General features: G+C 38.6%; 2 protein-coding genes across 3 annotated transcripts in view; both read right to left on the reverse strand.

Annotated features, from left to right (window-relative positions):
* LOC106958409 (6-phosphofructo-2-kinase/fructose-2,6-bisphosphatase 4-like) overlaps nt 1-7,137 on the reverse strand; it is a 26,734-nt gene extending 19,597 nt beyond the window's left edge. The window contains exon 1 of the mRNA XM_015050294.1: nt 7,013-7,137. Coding sequence (XP_014905780.1) covers nt 7,013-7,055 — 43 coding nt within the window. The 5' untranslated portion in view covers nt 7,056-7,137. The remainder of the gene's footprint in view (nt 1-7,012) is intronic.
* A 1,949-nt stretch (nt 7,138-9,086) lies between these two features.
* On the reverse strand, nt 9,087-14,178 carry LOC106958407 (wiskott-Aldrich syndrome protein). 2 transcript variants are annotated; one of them, XM_015050291.1, is made up of 9 exons: nt 13,994-14,178; nt 12,256-12,402; nt 11,890-11,976; nt 10,724-10,799; nt 10,514-10,589; nt 10,366-10,435; nt 10,108-10,261; nt 9,773-9,972; nt 9,087-9,686 (listed from the first exon to the last, which is right to left on the reverse strand). In XM_015050291.1, the coding sequence occupies exons 1-9, from the start codon at nt 14,090-14,092 to the stop codon at nt 9,576-9,578; spliced, it is 1,020 nt and encodes a 339-aa protein (XP_014905777.1). In that variant the 5' UTR covers nt 14,093-14,178; the 3' UTR covers nt 9,087-9,575. The 2 variants fall into 2 exon arrangements, with proteins under 2 accessions (XP_014905777.1, XP_014905776.1); XM_015050290.1 differs by having other exon boundaries at nt 10,354-10,435.
* Between the last annotated feature and the right edge of the window lie 587 nt (nt 14,179-14,765).

Below are 14,765 nucleotides of genomic sequence, written 5' to 3' on the forward strand. Positions count from 1 at the left end.
AAAAAACTTGCTGAAAATTTACTTCTAAGTTAATTTTATCTTATTTCAAGTGCACCGAGATATTTACTGTTGAGAAAATAAATTTAAAATAAGCTAGTTTTAAAACTTAACATGTCTTGATTCAAATGGCCTAAATTGTGGTTTTAAATCAGTAACTTATTCTGGCCTATTGACCTTCATGTTACCTGTAGTTACAGCAGATGGTTTGCTAGGATCGTTTGAACTGCCTTTTGTCTGAGTGGAAAACTCAGACAAGAAGTTGTAGCTTTTCACACTCATCTGTGAAAGGCCGTAAACACAAAAACACGGCAGGGGTTTCTGGCTTGAGAGAGGGTCAGAGATGGCTCCTGGTTGGAGGAGCAAAGATACGCCTTATTTGAATAAATTAAAGAAAAGAAGATCAAACTTTCTACACAGAAGTAACAAATCAGATTTGCTCTTGCAATTCTCATAAGGTGTCTTTGCACGTCTTTGCTTTTCTTCTTCTTTCCATTTATGTCAGGTAAATGAATGTATGTCTCCGTTCTGCAGTTTCTGGTGTAAGTTTGTGCATTGTCTTACTTCTAAGTTTATGCATTGTCTTATTTTTGATTAAATTCTGTAATTCTGTGACGTCAACACGCATTGTTGTTTTCCTTGTGGCCACACGTGGCTCGCCGAGAGGACCTGGGATCCAGAGGAAGAGAGAGCCAGACTTTTTCCAAAGTTAACCAATTTAGAATTTCTTCCTTAACAGCTGTCAGACAACATTTGAAAAATAACAGATTGCTTTTCTTTGTTTACGCATGTGTGTTGCAGGTCGTCAGGTTTATTAAAGTAAAATGGAGAGTGCATCCAAGTGCAGTCAGTCTGCTATTTTGATGTATTGGGAAATATTTTAGATACAAGACATTCCTAAAGTAGCTTATCACAAAGTCCTCAACACATGGAGTTAAAGATACTCAAGTTACACTTAAAAAATAATTCATTTAAATGCATTTTGTTGTTATCAAGCCACAACAAAAAATGCATTCAGATTTTATATAGACCAACATAAAGTATTTTCATATAGTGGAATGGAGGGAAAATGATCCATGGTTTTCAAAATTCAAAACAACAAAGCATGTGTTTATATGCAGCTCCTTTTACTTTGTTTTTAATGGTACAAATCCCACTTTATTCAGCTTTTGTTATTTTCTTTCATATTTTATTATTATTTTAATTTGTATCTTGGTTTGATCTGTTTTACTACTGTACAGTAGTTGTTTTGCTGGTATTATGTATGTACTTTGGTAGCCTCTGGATGTTTAGGATATTATCGCAAACCATCCCAGAGGTGCACTAATGTGGTTTTAGATAAAATTATAGTCATGTCAGACTGGCTCATTCAAAGCCAAGCCCTAAATCCAGCTGACAATCTGTGGTGAGTCGACATTTCAAGATGATATTTTGAACATTATTTTCCAAAGAAAATGGGATAAAATTACAGTTTTTGGATGCACAAGAGATTTGTTGCATAAGTTGCAGTGGAAGATTATTTTAAAAAAAGCATTCACTCATGGGGCCATGCAACACTTTTCAGATTGTATCCACTTCATAGCTCTGTGCTGCTTTGTGCTACAATGATGCTTGTGGTTGTAACAAGACAAAATGTGAAGAAGCTCAAAAGGCATGAATACTTTCGCAATTGTGGTGTGCTGCTCAGTTTGTTAATTTATTTAAAAAGTACAATATTCTGTTTAGTTTGTAACCTCAGCAAAATGACCTAAAAGAAATTGACTGATTTTACTGATTTGCAAAAACGAACAGCTTTCTGATTGTCGTAATTTAAAACATGTTTAACTTTTAAATTTCTAAAGGATAAAGAAGAAGCTTGGCCATAAATGAAGAAGCAAACTTAGACGTCTCGCTGCTCTCCATTCCTGTCACATGTTGTGTGAATTAAGGGTAAGGCACTGAATAAAGTTAGCTGGTTCAAGAAAAACATCCTTTTCTTTTTGGCTGCTTCTCATCCTGAAGGAAAAACAACGTAGTGCTCCAGTAAAAACACTAGAGGGCAGTGTGCTACCACACTTAAAAGAGACGTTTTCTTTGAAATCTGTTTCACCACCTTATCCACAAGTTACCACAAACATGAGTGTCCTGTGTGAGAACAAACGAGTTCACAGCTGATCAAAGCTTTGTTATCAACTCAGCTTCTGTTGTGAGACGAATTGAGGTCAGAGGTCAGAGGGTATTAGGAAGAAGTCACCATGTCAGCAGGATTAGTAGTAATCTGTTAAATTTACTACAAGACTTCTCACTAATCCCATAAACACACACAGACGTGGTCGCCTCACCTGCTGAACAGGGAATCTGTGCATCTGAGTGTATAAATAGTGGGTTGGATAAATTACTAACGTTGTTTGGAAGCGTTTAATGATATTAATGCACAAATAAAAGCTAAATATTCAGAAGCGCAAATAAATAAGTCAATAATTTTTTTTGAAGAATATATATTTCTAATAGGAATGTAAAATGAAATTATCTCCAGATCCAAATAAGCCACACAAATGAAGAAATCAACTCAAATAAATCCATTCATTACGAATTTAAAATACCTCCAGTGGAGAAGCCAGTCAGATGCTTTGCTCAAGTTTAAGGACAACAAGGTTAAAGTTTTGGAGGGGTCATCACAAAGCTGTGATTTAACCCATGGTTAGTTTCTTTTTAGTTTCTGGCCAGAACTAAAAAGGTGTGTGTGTGTGAGCAATGTGGGCTACAAAGCTGACCCAGTTGTACCAGTTCTGTCAGGAGGAATGAGCTGAAGTTTAAGCAAGAAGTTTGAGAGGAAACCCAAAACAGTTGACCACAATATGAAGCTAAAAAGACAAATCTATCAATTAATAAGGAAATGTATGTCAAGTTCTGAATATAAAAACGGGTTTATTTTAAGACTCTCTAAGTTATCTCTATAAACACACATATTTTTTGTCATTCTAGCTAATCTGATAAAGTAAACATTTAAGCTCTTAATGTCAGACATAAAGAAAAAGAAGATATATTTTTTTTCATGCAGCATTTGGTTTCAATAGTATACTTAGTGAGAAGACCGATTAACCAACACTCTTGTTTTTGGACAGATGGAGAGCAAGAATACCTAGAAAGGGACAGACAGAGAGAAAATGCAAATGCCATGCACAAAGACACGTTTTCTTTCCTTTTGAACCCAGAACTCCCTTGCTGCGTCACAACAATGCTGCCAACTGTGCAGCTCATTTTATTGAGCCAATAAGATTCCAAAGGCTTTCGACCAGGGCTGTAAACTTTCAAAGTAGTCTTGACATGATCGACAGTGTTTAGGAGTAAAGCTAATACCAACGTACTGGTCTTGTTTCCTCTAATCTTTAAATGCCTGTCCCACTTGAACAGACATAACACTTTTCATTACATATATTATATAAAGTTAATTATCTATCTTAAGTTCAGTCAAAACAAATGTTTCTTTTACAAAACATGCTGAACCTGTTGTAAAGGTGTGTCACTTTGGACTGCGTACAAAACAGGATCATGCATCACCGTCTTGATGTGTTCCTGCTGTTGCATGTCCCTGTAAGATAACCATTGTTTTCACTTTTGTTCTTTGAAATCAACCTAATTCTCCTCCCATTTCTTGGCAGTAAGAGAAAGTGCAGCCGAGACTGCAATGAAACAAAAAATACAGTACAGAGTTTAGCTTAACTTTAGGGTGCTACTTTAAATCTTAGTTACCAGAACGATAATAAACCCATGTGACTCTTGAGCCTGAGTTAAACATAAATCTTATTCAGTTATCTTTGAGACACGGAAACAAAAGAACAATGGTTACTTCCTTCTGGATTAGAGTTTAAGTGATAAACTGCGACAGGCTGATAAAGTGTGAAGCTTGATTAAATGCCGTTTTGATGTTTTTTCACAAGAACAGTAAACAGATAGTTGCACAAACATTGAATGCAGCCAATGCTTTTCATGTGGCTACAGGGAAGCAACAAGTTAAGACAAGGGTTATTTTTGTAAAAATCCCACAACAAATGTGTTTTGAATGGATAACAATAATTTGTTTGAAATGTAAAGAAAGGTCTAATTTGCTGTTTATTGAGGTGAAGTACCAGCGTGGCAGCGTTTGTGGATTAAAGAAAGGAAGTTTCTTCTAGGATTCAATGCTGCAGCATCAGTCAGAAGTTTACATGAACGGGGCACCGTGGTTAGAGCGTGCGCCACGTATTCAGAGGCGGGACGACCTCGACGCGGCCGACCCGAATTTGACTCCCATCCTCGGTTTCCTTTGCCACGTGTCTTCCCCCCTTCTCTTTGCTCCCTTCCTGTTGCAATATTGTCAAATAAAAGCCACTGGAGCCAAAAAAACTCTTAATAAAATGAAGTTTCCATATTCATCATGCACATAATTATCAAACTGGCACTGTGAATGGAACAATGAAGAACTTACTCTAAAATCTTAAGTTTCATCTTCACTCAACAACTAGATGATTGAAACACAACTGCCCAACTTCATTGTCGAATTATATCCAAGACAGTTACATAATCTTGTCCAACATCAGTGTCTGACCTCACATATGTGATTCAGGAAGAAAAGTCAGTTTAAACATACAGTATGTCTGAACCTTGTAGACAGTTGAAGTGGCTCTACTTTTAAAAAATGGAGCCTTTGTATTATGAACATTGTCACACAATCCCAAAACGAAATGGTTTGAATGTGTCTTCATAAAAGACAATAATCAATTAACCATTCATGCTCTTGATGATTTACACCTGAATTGCATATTTTACTACATTCCTACAGCTAACTGAAATAAATAAAATAAAAAAAAAACATAAACCAATCAATCCCAGGCTGTGATGGTCCTGCATGCCAAAGCGTCAGCTGTGTCTGTGCAGTGCTCAGCCACACAGTTGCTGCATTGCCACAACACAGGCCCGCCTGAAGCCGTTAATGTGATTCTGAGCAAGCGGGTGAACTTTCCCCCAGATAAAGCCGACACACACACACACACAGAGAGGGAGGGAGGAGTGAGGGAGGACAGGAGAGAGAGCTCTGCTTGGGAGGACAACAGTGATCATCGAAGATGGTGATTCACAGCAGAAATCTGTCACAGATATGAATGCAAAAACAAAGATTTTCAATAGAGAATCAAATGAGGGGGAACGTAAAAAAAATAAGGATTTTTCACTTCAACCAGCCTCTAGCTAATGGCATGTAAAGCTATTGTGGTGGGTACATAATTGCATGATTACTACAGGTCTGCTGCACCATCTGAAGTGCATCCACTGCACATATAGGGAAGAAAGAGTCACGGTTACGTCTGGCACTCTAGTAGCTGAAATAAATGGCTACCTGTATCAAAGAGAAGACGTTTAAATGTCTTAGAACACGTAAAGCAGTCTCCACCAGAAGCAAGCTGCACTGTGGTGTGTTTTTAGGCACAGCCCCTCCTCTCAGGAAGTGTAAAAATGGAGCACAACTCCAACTCTGCTCATCCTCCATGCATCTGCCATAGCAGCCATCTAAACCACTGTCACCGCACTCGGATCTGTCTGTCTGCATGCCGCTTGGTAAACATGACAGCACAGCAATATTGCACTACACAGGCTTCCAGGACATATGACTCATGAAATTGCATAACAAAAACCTTCTCACAATACATGAGACCCTGTCTTATATAGGTCATAGTACAAATCCTTCCTCAGGTGCTTACCTTTCTCCTCAAAGAACTTCTCAAACAGAAGTGATATGGTGGGTTTTATTTTTTTTAAAGTAAGGCAAACAGAAACATTCAGATGTTAACGTGAACCTGATAACACCGGAACACATTCTGGACTGGATTTCACGTGGAAATCTGCTCTCCATCTGTCCGGTCCATGCCAACATATGTTACCTGCAGCAGGCGCAAACAGAGCTTGTGCCATTTCACCGCAGGCCCAACTCAACCTATTTTATACAGGTGTTAAATTAAAGCCATAAAATGTAAACCTTTTTTACAGCGAGTGCTTTAAAAACATAAGAATCATGTAGTGTCCGGTAACTCGGATGCACAATCTTTCTGCTAAGAAATTAAGGATTATGCTTTAGTGAATTAAAATATTCGCTCACTCCTTTTTCAAAAATTTATTTTAAAATGATTTATTTTCAATAGTAATAATAATAATCAGAATAACCTGTTCTAAAAGTGTATTATTAAATGTGCTTCTTTAAGTACACATTTATTTATTTGTGTAAAAATATTTCTTATTAACTTTCTCATGTATTTATTGGGTGATTTGCTGGAAACAAAATCTTTTGTTTGCTTTTTGAATAAATTATTTACTTGCTGAAGAAATAATCTATTGTTTACTTCTTTATGATATTTGTTCCTTATCAATCTATTTGCAGAAATAACCAGAAAAAGCCTTATTGTCGTTTACTTTTGAACTTTGTGAAAAGAAAATCTTTAAATAAGTAAAATGTATTTACTTATTTGCTGAAGAAATACTGCCTTATTTAATGGAATATTTATCTTTTGAAGACTTATTACCGAAGTTAGAGTGAAGTTAAATTAGTCTGTGACGAACTTAGTGAAGCTGAGTTCCGACCTCATCATGTAAATGTGTTTCAGAGGCATGATGCAGTAATAGACTACATGCATGTGTAGCTTCCTTCAGCAATCAGTTAACACTTCCTAGATTTCCCTCTCCAAGCAGCCAGCTGCTCGCAGGCTGCAGCCAGGCTAAGCAGCTGACAAGGAGCTGCTAACAACAAAGTCCTCTCCATTTTACCAGGCTTTCTTTCCACTATATAAACCCTAGAACAACATTATTTAGCTAATTTCACGGCTGTAAGTGGCAGCCTGCTCCGCCTCTCCACCCGTCATCTCAGAAGGAAGCCTACGTGACACTGGCTTGTTTACTTCGTCCGCCTGCTAACCCAGCTGCAGCTCTGTCTGCACATAGTGTCCGCTCACAGCACCTCCACAACGTGAAAACACACGAGAGTGCGGAAAGGATCCGGTTCGGTGCCTACCTGTCCTGTCCCGCGGGTTGTTCGGGCGGCAGGAGCCCCTCATGGTCTCGGTTTGAAGCCTCTAGCTGTCAGTGTGCAGGGCGGCGTGAGTGGGAGCTGTCTGTCTGCAGCGGAGTGCAGGCAGCGATGAATGAAGTGGGAGAGCGCGCGCGCTCAGCATGCTGTTCCGTGAACACGGGCGCGTGCATGTTCACCTCCACGCAAACAGAGAGCACAGGTTAGTAAACCTGCATGAAGCCTGAATGTGTGCGTGGCCACCATCACCTACCAGTTTCTCAAGTTTTTTTTTTCTTTGTTTTTGTTTTTTATGAGGAAATACGAGCTGAAAGGAAGTTTCTAGACAGCGAGAAAGAAAATACTGAATACAAGTTTTTTTTTTTTTTATTGTCCCAAAATTTATGATTCGTTCGTCCATCCATTCATCTGTCATTGAACCACTCTGCGGTTTGAAATTATTGCAGGTTCTTCGTATTCTGAGCCAATTATTGTTGAAGTTGTATAACGAGAACTCTGGAAATTTGAGTCTGGAAAAGCAGATGGAAATTCAAATCAACCAGACTGAAATAAACACAGAACCATGGTGTGAAAATAGTTTATATATTTTGTTAGCCGTTAGTCTGGCAGACTATTGCTTTAAATCTTCCACATTCTGGAAATATTTTTTGTCTTTTGCATTGTCGTTGTCCTACACCAACGACCTGCAACCTATGGCGTTGGCCCCTCCACTGTGGGTCTTACAAAACCAAAAAGAAAATGTTTTTGATTATGGATACAAGAAGAAATTATAATTTTAGGAATTTTTTTGTATGTTCTTATGCAAAATGTGCTTTCAATATCTACAGCAGGCTATTAAAAGTAACTGCTATGCCTAGGTGGGCCACATACGGGGGAAAGGAGGGCAGACCAGATGGGTCCCATATGGGTTTGTCTGCGGGTTCCACGGAGGCCCCACATGGATTTGCCTATGTAAGGCCACAGCCCATATCGGCCCTACATGGGCCCTACATGGTGGTGGGCCCACATGGGTTTGCCCATTTAGGGCCTATGTAGGGCCCATGTGGGCTGTGGCCCTACATAGGCAAATCCATGTGGGCCCTCCTTTCCCCATATGGGGCCCACCTAGGCATGCTGGCAGGAATTGTATATCTTAATTTGTCACAAAGTTGATAGAGAATAAATTTTCTTCTAAGACTTGAAAATATTTGAAAATAGAATTAAATTTTAGTTTCATTTTGTTAGTTTTTATCGCAAAACATCTTATGTTGTTTAAAAATGGTTTCTTGCAGCTCTAGGCAAATTTTATTTTGTAGCATCAGGGGCAAAAGTGGCCCTTTGAATGTAAAAGGTTGCTGAGTGCTTATGCTTGTCCTACATCATTAACTGGTAAATCTGCACATTTTGTTTTCCTTTCAAGCTCTTCTGTGACATTTTAAAGTTATTTTGTTCTATATTTGCATAATTTTTTATCACTTCATCTTTGTTGTGTCACATTTCTCTCACTTCAATCCTTTTTGTCTAATAATTGTCTTATTTTTTGTCATGTGTAGCCATTGATTGGGATACTGTTTCTCCTATCAGTTTTCAGATGTTCTTCACCATTTTATCTTTGAGTGCTGAACTAATCTAATCTCGGCAGTGTTGTGTGTTTGGGATGGGTTCAGTTTTGGCCCGTACACCTTGTTGACAGTTGAGCAATTCATCCACACCTTAAACCCGGAGGAGTCTCAATCAACTGTTTCTCTCCAGTGCCAGTTCTTTTTAAAATAGGTTAATTATCTTCATATATTTCCAAAACACCACTCTGCAGTTTGAAACTACAACAAAAACATTTACAGAGTTTTTGTTCTGGCTGGGTGCCACTGCCATTTAAAACTAGGTTATCTAGAATAATGTTGGAGGAACTTAATGGCTTGTATTTTTATGTGCATTGTAATAAAAACATCAAACAACTAAAACAACTTCAAGTTAACTACCACTGTCTCGCATTTCCCATGTAAATATGTTATGGCTTCTCTGTAAATAACCCCCAAATGCAAAAAATGATGAAGTTTTATTAGGAAAACATCACAGAAAATCTTGGACTTTTCTAAGTTTATTGTGAGAAAGTGAAATACAAGTGTTCAATTCTTCACAGGTAAATGTGTGACCGTCATAATTCATTATGTTTGGAAACATTACAGACAGTGAAGTTAATTAAACAGTTTATAGAGAGTCTCCATGGATCTTGTTCCAATTAACTGAAGAAGCAATCGGTTTTGAAAGCTATTTTTAAAACCCCCGCCATAAAGAGGAATCCAACAGGCATCATTTCTGCATGTTTTTATTTGAAAGCTTCTCTGGAAACTTACTGGTGATCTTTAAGTTTAAAGTCGTTAGTTTACCGAGTTGCAGGCGATCATCACTTTCACTTCCCGTCTATTACCCCCAGAACTTTAATGACTTTGGGTGAGAACAACAAAAATCATAATCAGCTCATATATTCCAAACTCGCATATCTTAATGCACCTGCTGCTCCACCGTCTACCTGTCTTCCTTAATGTTTCTCTTTTTTCTTTCTTGAGTCTTAATCTCGAAATTCTCTTGAGGTTTGCCGGAGCATCTGCTTTTGACTGAATACTTCTCTCAGTGCTTTCAGGATGAGATCGCTTTTTTGTGGTTCTGCTGACGAGCCCACCTAAAAACACAAAACAGTTGGATTAGTCCTTTAGTTTTAAAAATACCAAACACAGACAGACAGACAGAGACAAGAGCTCCTCTTACATCTTTAAAACTGGCACTTCTTCTTAATCTTCCAGGTCCAGGAGCAGCAGGAGGCGTATCCTGACTGTCACCTGTTCCGGTTGTGTTATCTGTTGTCTGCTCAGCGTTTTGGGCTGAGGGGACTGGTGGTAGGGGTCCTTTCTGCAAAGCCAGGGAAATGGACGCCCCTGCAGATCTCGGTAAAGTCTGTGAAACTGTGCCTATCAAATGCACCAGAGAAGTCACTCAGGCTTATTCAATTGTTGATCTTTTTAAATAAAAAAAGAGCTAGTAACAGAGAAAATGTGTTGTTTCTGTAAAACAAACAACAAAAAATCCTTTCGAGAGAAACATACTTTTCTTCTTCAGCTCTTTTTGCACAGCTTTCAGTCCTCCAAATTGGTTAATGATGCAGTCGACAACTTCAGCAACGTCTTTGTTTTTAAGGTCTTCCTCGCTTAGTCTTGCCTCCATCAACAGCTTCTTCATATCAGGATCCAGACCTGAAAACTAACATCAGAAAATGGAGGGAAGTATAGAAATGTTACAGTATTTCTGCAGTGCTGTTACAGTTTTACTAACACATTATGTTCGCTACACACAAGCTGGCTCCCCAAATTTGGAGAGGCTGGAACCGATGAGAAGCAAAAAGGCTCTTCGTACAAATTATCCTCGTTTTCTTCCCTACAAAACACAAGCAGGGTGTAAACGGCCTTTTCAAAGGATCTCTCAGTCTTCTCATTAAAATCCATTCGTTCCTACTTCAGATCAGGTGGGCTGCTTGTTGAGATGATCTTTTCTTCAGTCTTTGTCTTCCCAATCATGGCTGTCATCTTTTCTGCAAAAAGAAACACGTAGCAGGAGATTAACCAGGAATATCAGTCTCTAACAGTTTCTCTTTTAATATGCTTTGCTATGAAGAGGACCAAGCACATTTCATGTGAGACAGGAGGCTCTGCTCCTTGTTCTAACCTTGAACATCCTCCACTGCAGACTGAAACTCCTCGGCCTCGGACTCGTTTGCAAAGTTGAGGCCGACCTGGTGGGCCTGCAGGGAAGGAACAAATGATCTGATGGTGAATTAGAAAATTTTCTCATTCTTTTCTTTTCTTTTCTTTTTTCTTTTTTTTTTTCAAATTAGAGCTATCAACTTTAATGTATCATGCATGGATTTTTATAGACCGACACCAGTGCGACATAGTGTTTTTCTGTTTTATTACTATAAGTGTGGAAAGTTTGGAGTGCGGATGCCTTTAATGTGATCCCAATAAAAAAAATCTAGCGCAACAAATGTCTATTAGAGTGGTCATCTAATAAGTAAGCACCCTTGATATTTAATCTAAGAATAAACTTTTTTGTTTTTCTTTAAAAGCCCCAGAGGTTTTTTAGAGAACATTAGCGTACAAACGGCATCACAGAGACCAATAAACAAAACAGACTGGTCAGGGGTAAAGTTGTGGAAAAGTTTAAAGAAGCGTTAGGTTGAGGAAAAGCGTAGGAGTGGGAAAAAGGAAAGCGGTTGTTGAAAGAAACACATAAAAAGTTCTGTTCAAATTTAGCAAACGCCATGTAGGTGATACAACAAATATGTAGAATATGCTCTGATCAGATGAGATTAAGTTTAACTTTTATCCCAACATGCTCAACACCATGTGTGGAGGAAAACTAACACTGCCCACTACCCCAAACATCGCATTACCACTGACCTACGGTGGTGGCAGCATCATGCTTTGCCGATGCTCTTCTTTATGGGAAAATGATGGAAGCTACAATTGATTAGCTAACATCAAATCATGATAATGTATTTGAATGGCATAGTCAAAGTCTAAAGTGACAAACCTGTGACAATATCTGAAATTGTGACGTGTACAGACATTCTCCGTCCAATTTGAGGTTAGACTTAAAAATTGGACTCAAAATTCAGTCTCCAAATGCTCAAAACTGTGATTTAAAAGAAAAAAATATGGCTCCATGAATTATTAACTAAGGAGTGGGGATTAAACACCCAAACATAAGTTAAAATTTAAGGCAGGAATGTGACAAAAATGTGAAGAAGTTTAAATGGTATGAGTGCTTTTGCAAAACACTGCATGGGACACGCGAACACACTGACAGGCTATTCAAACAAGATGACTTACTTCTCCAGGGAAAGTATGGAAGTATGCTCGACTTGCAGCGTATTTGAAAGGAATGTACAATTCCTGCTCCCACAGTAACTTGGCACGCTGTAGGAAAGGGAGGGACAAAGCAAAAAGAAGAAGTACAAGTGTTCGTAAACTGTGTGTTGTACGTGCAGCAGAGCAGATGCACCAGTTTAAATAGGACTCATTGTTTGTAGAGGAAACTGCAGATTAGAGGAAGCTGACCCATACGTGCAGCTCTGCCTGAACCACAGAAAACAAACAAAAATGGCTGCCATTTTACAGAGGAGGGAAGGGGGGGGACCTGTATGTTTTTGCATGTGTGAGTAGGAGGAGCAACAAGCTCTGTCTTGTTCTTCTCACCTGAACGCAGTAGAGACGCAGGAAGAAGGACTGCAGAGACGTGTCCTCGACGAGGCAGACCACACCGCAGTCCACACGATGCCAGCTCCGCCTCTCACCCTCAGAATCACTGGCCTGGAGTATCTGGGCTACCGTAGTTTTGACCAACTAGGATACATTTTTTAAGTTACTCCAGGCAAACATATATTACATATGATGTATTTGACTGTTGTGCCAATATTTATTGCATCTCCAGTAAAGATGTGCAAAAAGCAAAGAAAACAATGATTACTTTGCATTGCAGCTGCATAAACTCTCTCTCTCTCTGTCTTCTTTTTTTAACCTCCTTTATCATGATGCTCACTGTGTTTATTGACAAAACAAACATGGGTCCATGTCTAAACTGCCACAGTTTGAGTTGTTTAAACCTTTTGTAATTACTGGTTCGTCTGTAAATATGGTCAAGTTTAGGTGTGCAATCATTTTCTTTCAACTATTTCATGAATTATGTAGACCATTGATCACCTTACCTGAATGATATGTTCTCTTGTATTTCCGATTTGAAGAGTGGCTATAGAAAATATCCCTCTTCACTGGGTCACTATGTTTTACATTTATCACATTTTAAAATACCTTCATTATATTTTGTTTGTAGGTGTGGCCAATGCTGGAACTGGTGACTTTATGAAAATATGTGACTTTATGGGCTTCAAATCTACATTCATTCATAAATAGTCAGTCGGACTCATGTAACTTTGTTAAAGGGAGAGTCCTAGATTGAGGTTATGCATACACATTTAATCCATGCTGTGAGAAACAAAACTAGGAAAAAATTGGAAACTTTTTCATAACAAATCCCATGAGTCATAAAACCATTATATAAGATAACTATCTGTCTGTCAGTCTATCAGTCTGCAAATAATCTCCCCAAAGTCTGTTTTACTAACTGCTGCTAATTTGCTTTCATTGTTTTTTCCTAGATAGTTCAGTGTTTTTGATTTTCATTCATGGTAGTCGTTCAGAAAAACCTCTCTGAACGACTTTCTGGTTCAGTTTTAGAGTTTCAGAGCAGACGGGTTTCCCTTCAGAGAACCAATGACGTCTTGGTACTGATCCAGAATCATCCATTTCAATAGTATCATAGCTTATTGCTTTCCTTATTGAAAGTAAAGTCTAATGAAACTTGTATTTTTTAATAAAACAAACATCATTATTTTACAGAGGAGGGATTTAATGATTTTTAAGTGGACACTGGACACATGCAGCATCTTTTAAATATGGTTTGCATTAATAATTACCACTAAGAAATTGTGAGTTTATTTCACTGATTTCATAAGACCATAAAAGTTGGTACCCAACATTATATAAGGCAATGTGAGGGATCAAAATCCAATTAGAGGTAGAGATGTTTTTATTTCTAGCTGTGGAGAAAACAAAAAGGATTCAATAATTTGTCTCGAAGTTGATCTTAGTTTCAGTGGCTTTGGTCATCCTATCGGTGTCGCCAACAAAAGTGGGTGGCCAGACGGGGGCCGCTGGACGACCGGACAAACATCGGCTACCAGGAAAACTTAATCCATTCACCCTGCAGACCTCCTGATGGAAGCAGCTGATAACATAGAAACTGTCCTTGCTACAGGAATCATACTTTTTATAGGAGCAAAAATCAACCACATAAATAAAGTTTTTGTTCTGTGTTAAACGTTTCAGCCATATTTGGCTAAGTTGGTTCTGTAAAGTCGCTATAAACTGGACTGACCTTGCAGTGCGGTTCCAGCAGACGAACAAGGATGCCTTTCTCACGGATCGTCAGCAGGTCGCTCATTACATGAGACTGGAGGATGTGACTGAGCGCCATGGTCTCCTGCTCAGCTCAGCTGCCTCCAGCTTCTTCTCGCGTCCTTTCTAAATGCGTCCATTGAGTCCTTTCTGATCTTCATACCTGCTCTGGATGTCTTCAGTTCCCGTGAAACGAGCATTTATGCAAATTTATGGACAGTGTGTGAACAGAGCACCTTTTTGAATAGGCAAATCTGTTTATGTGCAGTTGTCGCCATAGAGCCACCAGGAAAGAGTTCAGCCTGTTCACATATGTCCTCATAGAGCTGCAATCATTACTGATTTAGTCCAAGCAAATGTTTGAAACTGGTGTTGCATTTCCACTTGGGTATCCAAATCTGAACCACAACTGTACTTTAAAAACTGTTAAATTACAAGAATTACATTCGGATGAAGTTTATTTATATATTCTTTTTGCAGGGCTTTAATTCACATTTGGATCAAAACATTTGTTTGTCCTACTGGAACCTAATTGTTTTCAGCCTCTAACAAGTTTTCTTTGAGTATTGGCACTTATTTAACCCCATCCACCTTCCCATTGAGTCTACCCAGCTTCTTTTGTCCCTGTTGAAAAACAACATTCCCACAGCATAATGCTGCCACCATCTTATTTACAGCTTCATCTTTTTCGTTATTTTGACCATTTCTCTTTTTCTGCAAATAAATACTAAATTTTAGATTTGAAGTTCAGA

The sequence above is a fragment of the Poecilia latipinna genome, unplaced genomic scaffold (genome assembly GCF_001443285.1).
Source record: "Poecilia latipinna isolate Pla-1442-1.1 unplaced genomic scaffold, P_latipinna-1.0 Scaffold984, whole genome shotgun sequence".
Lineage (NCBI taxonomy): Eukaryota > Metazoa > Chordata > Actinopteri > Cyprinodontiformes > Poeciliidae > Poecilia > Poecilia latipinna.

Excerpts from the sequence above, each read along its gene's own strand:
- LOC106958407 (XM_015050290.1), bottom strand. The coding sequence starts at position 14,092 with ATGGCGCTCAGTCACATCCTCCAGTCTCATGTAATGAGCGACCTGCTG. Across the intron at positions 10,436-10,513 it reads AGCAGCCCACCTGATCTGAA|GGAAGAAAACGAGGATAATT; the intron begins GTAGGAACGAAT and ends TGTGTTTTGTAG. Across the intron at positions 10,262-10,353 it reads CAAATTTGGGGAGCCAGCTT|TTTTCAGGTCTGGATCCTGA; the intron begins GTGTGTAGCGAA and ends TTCTGATGTTAG.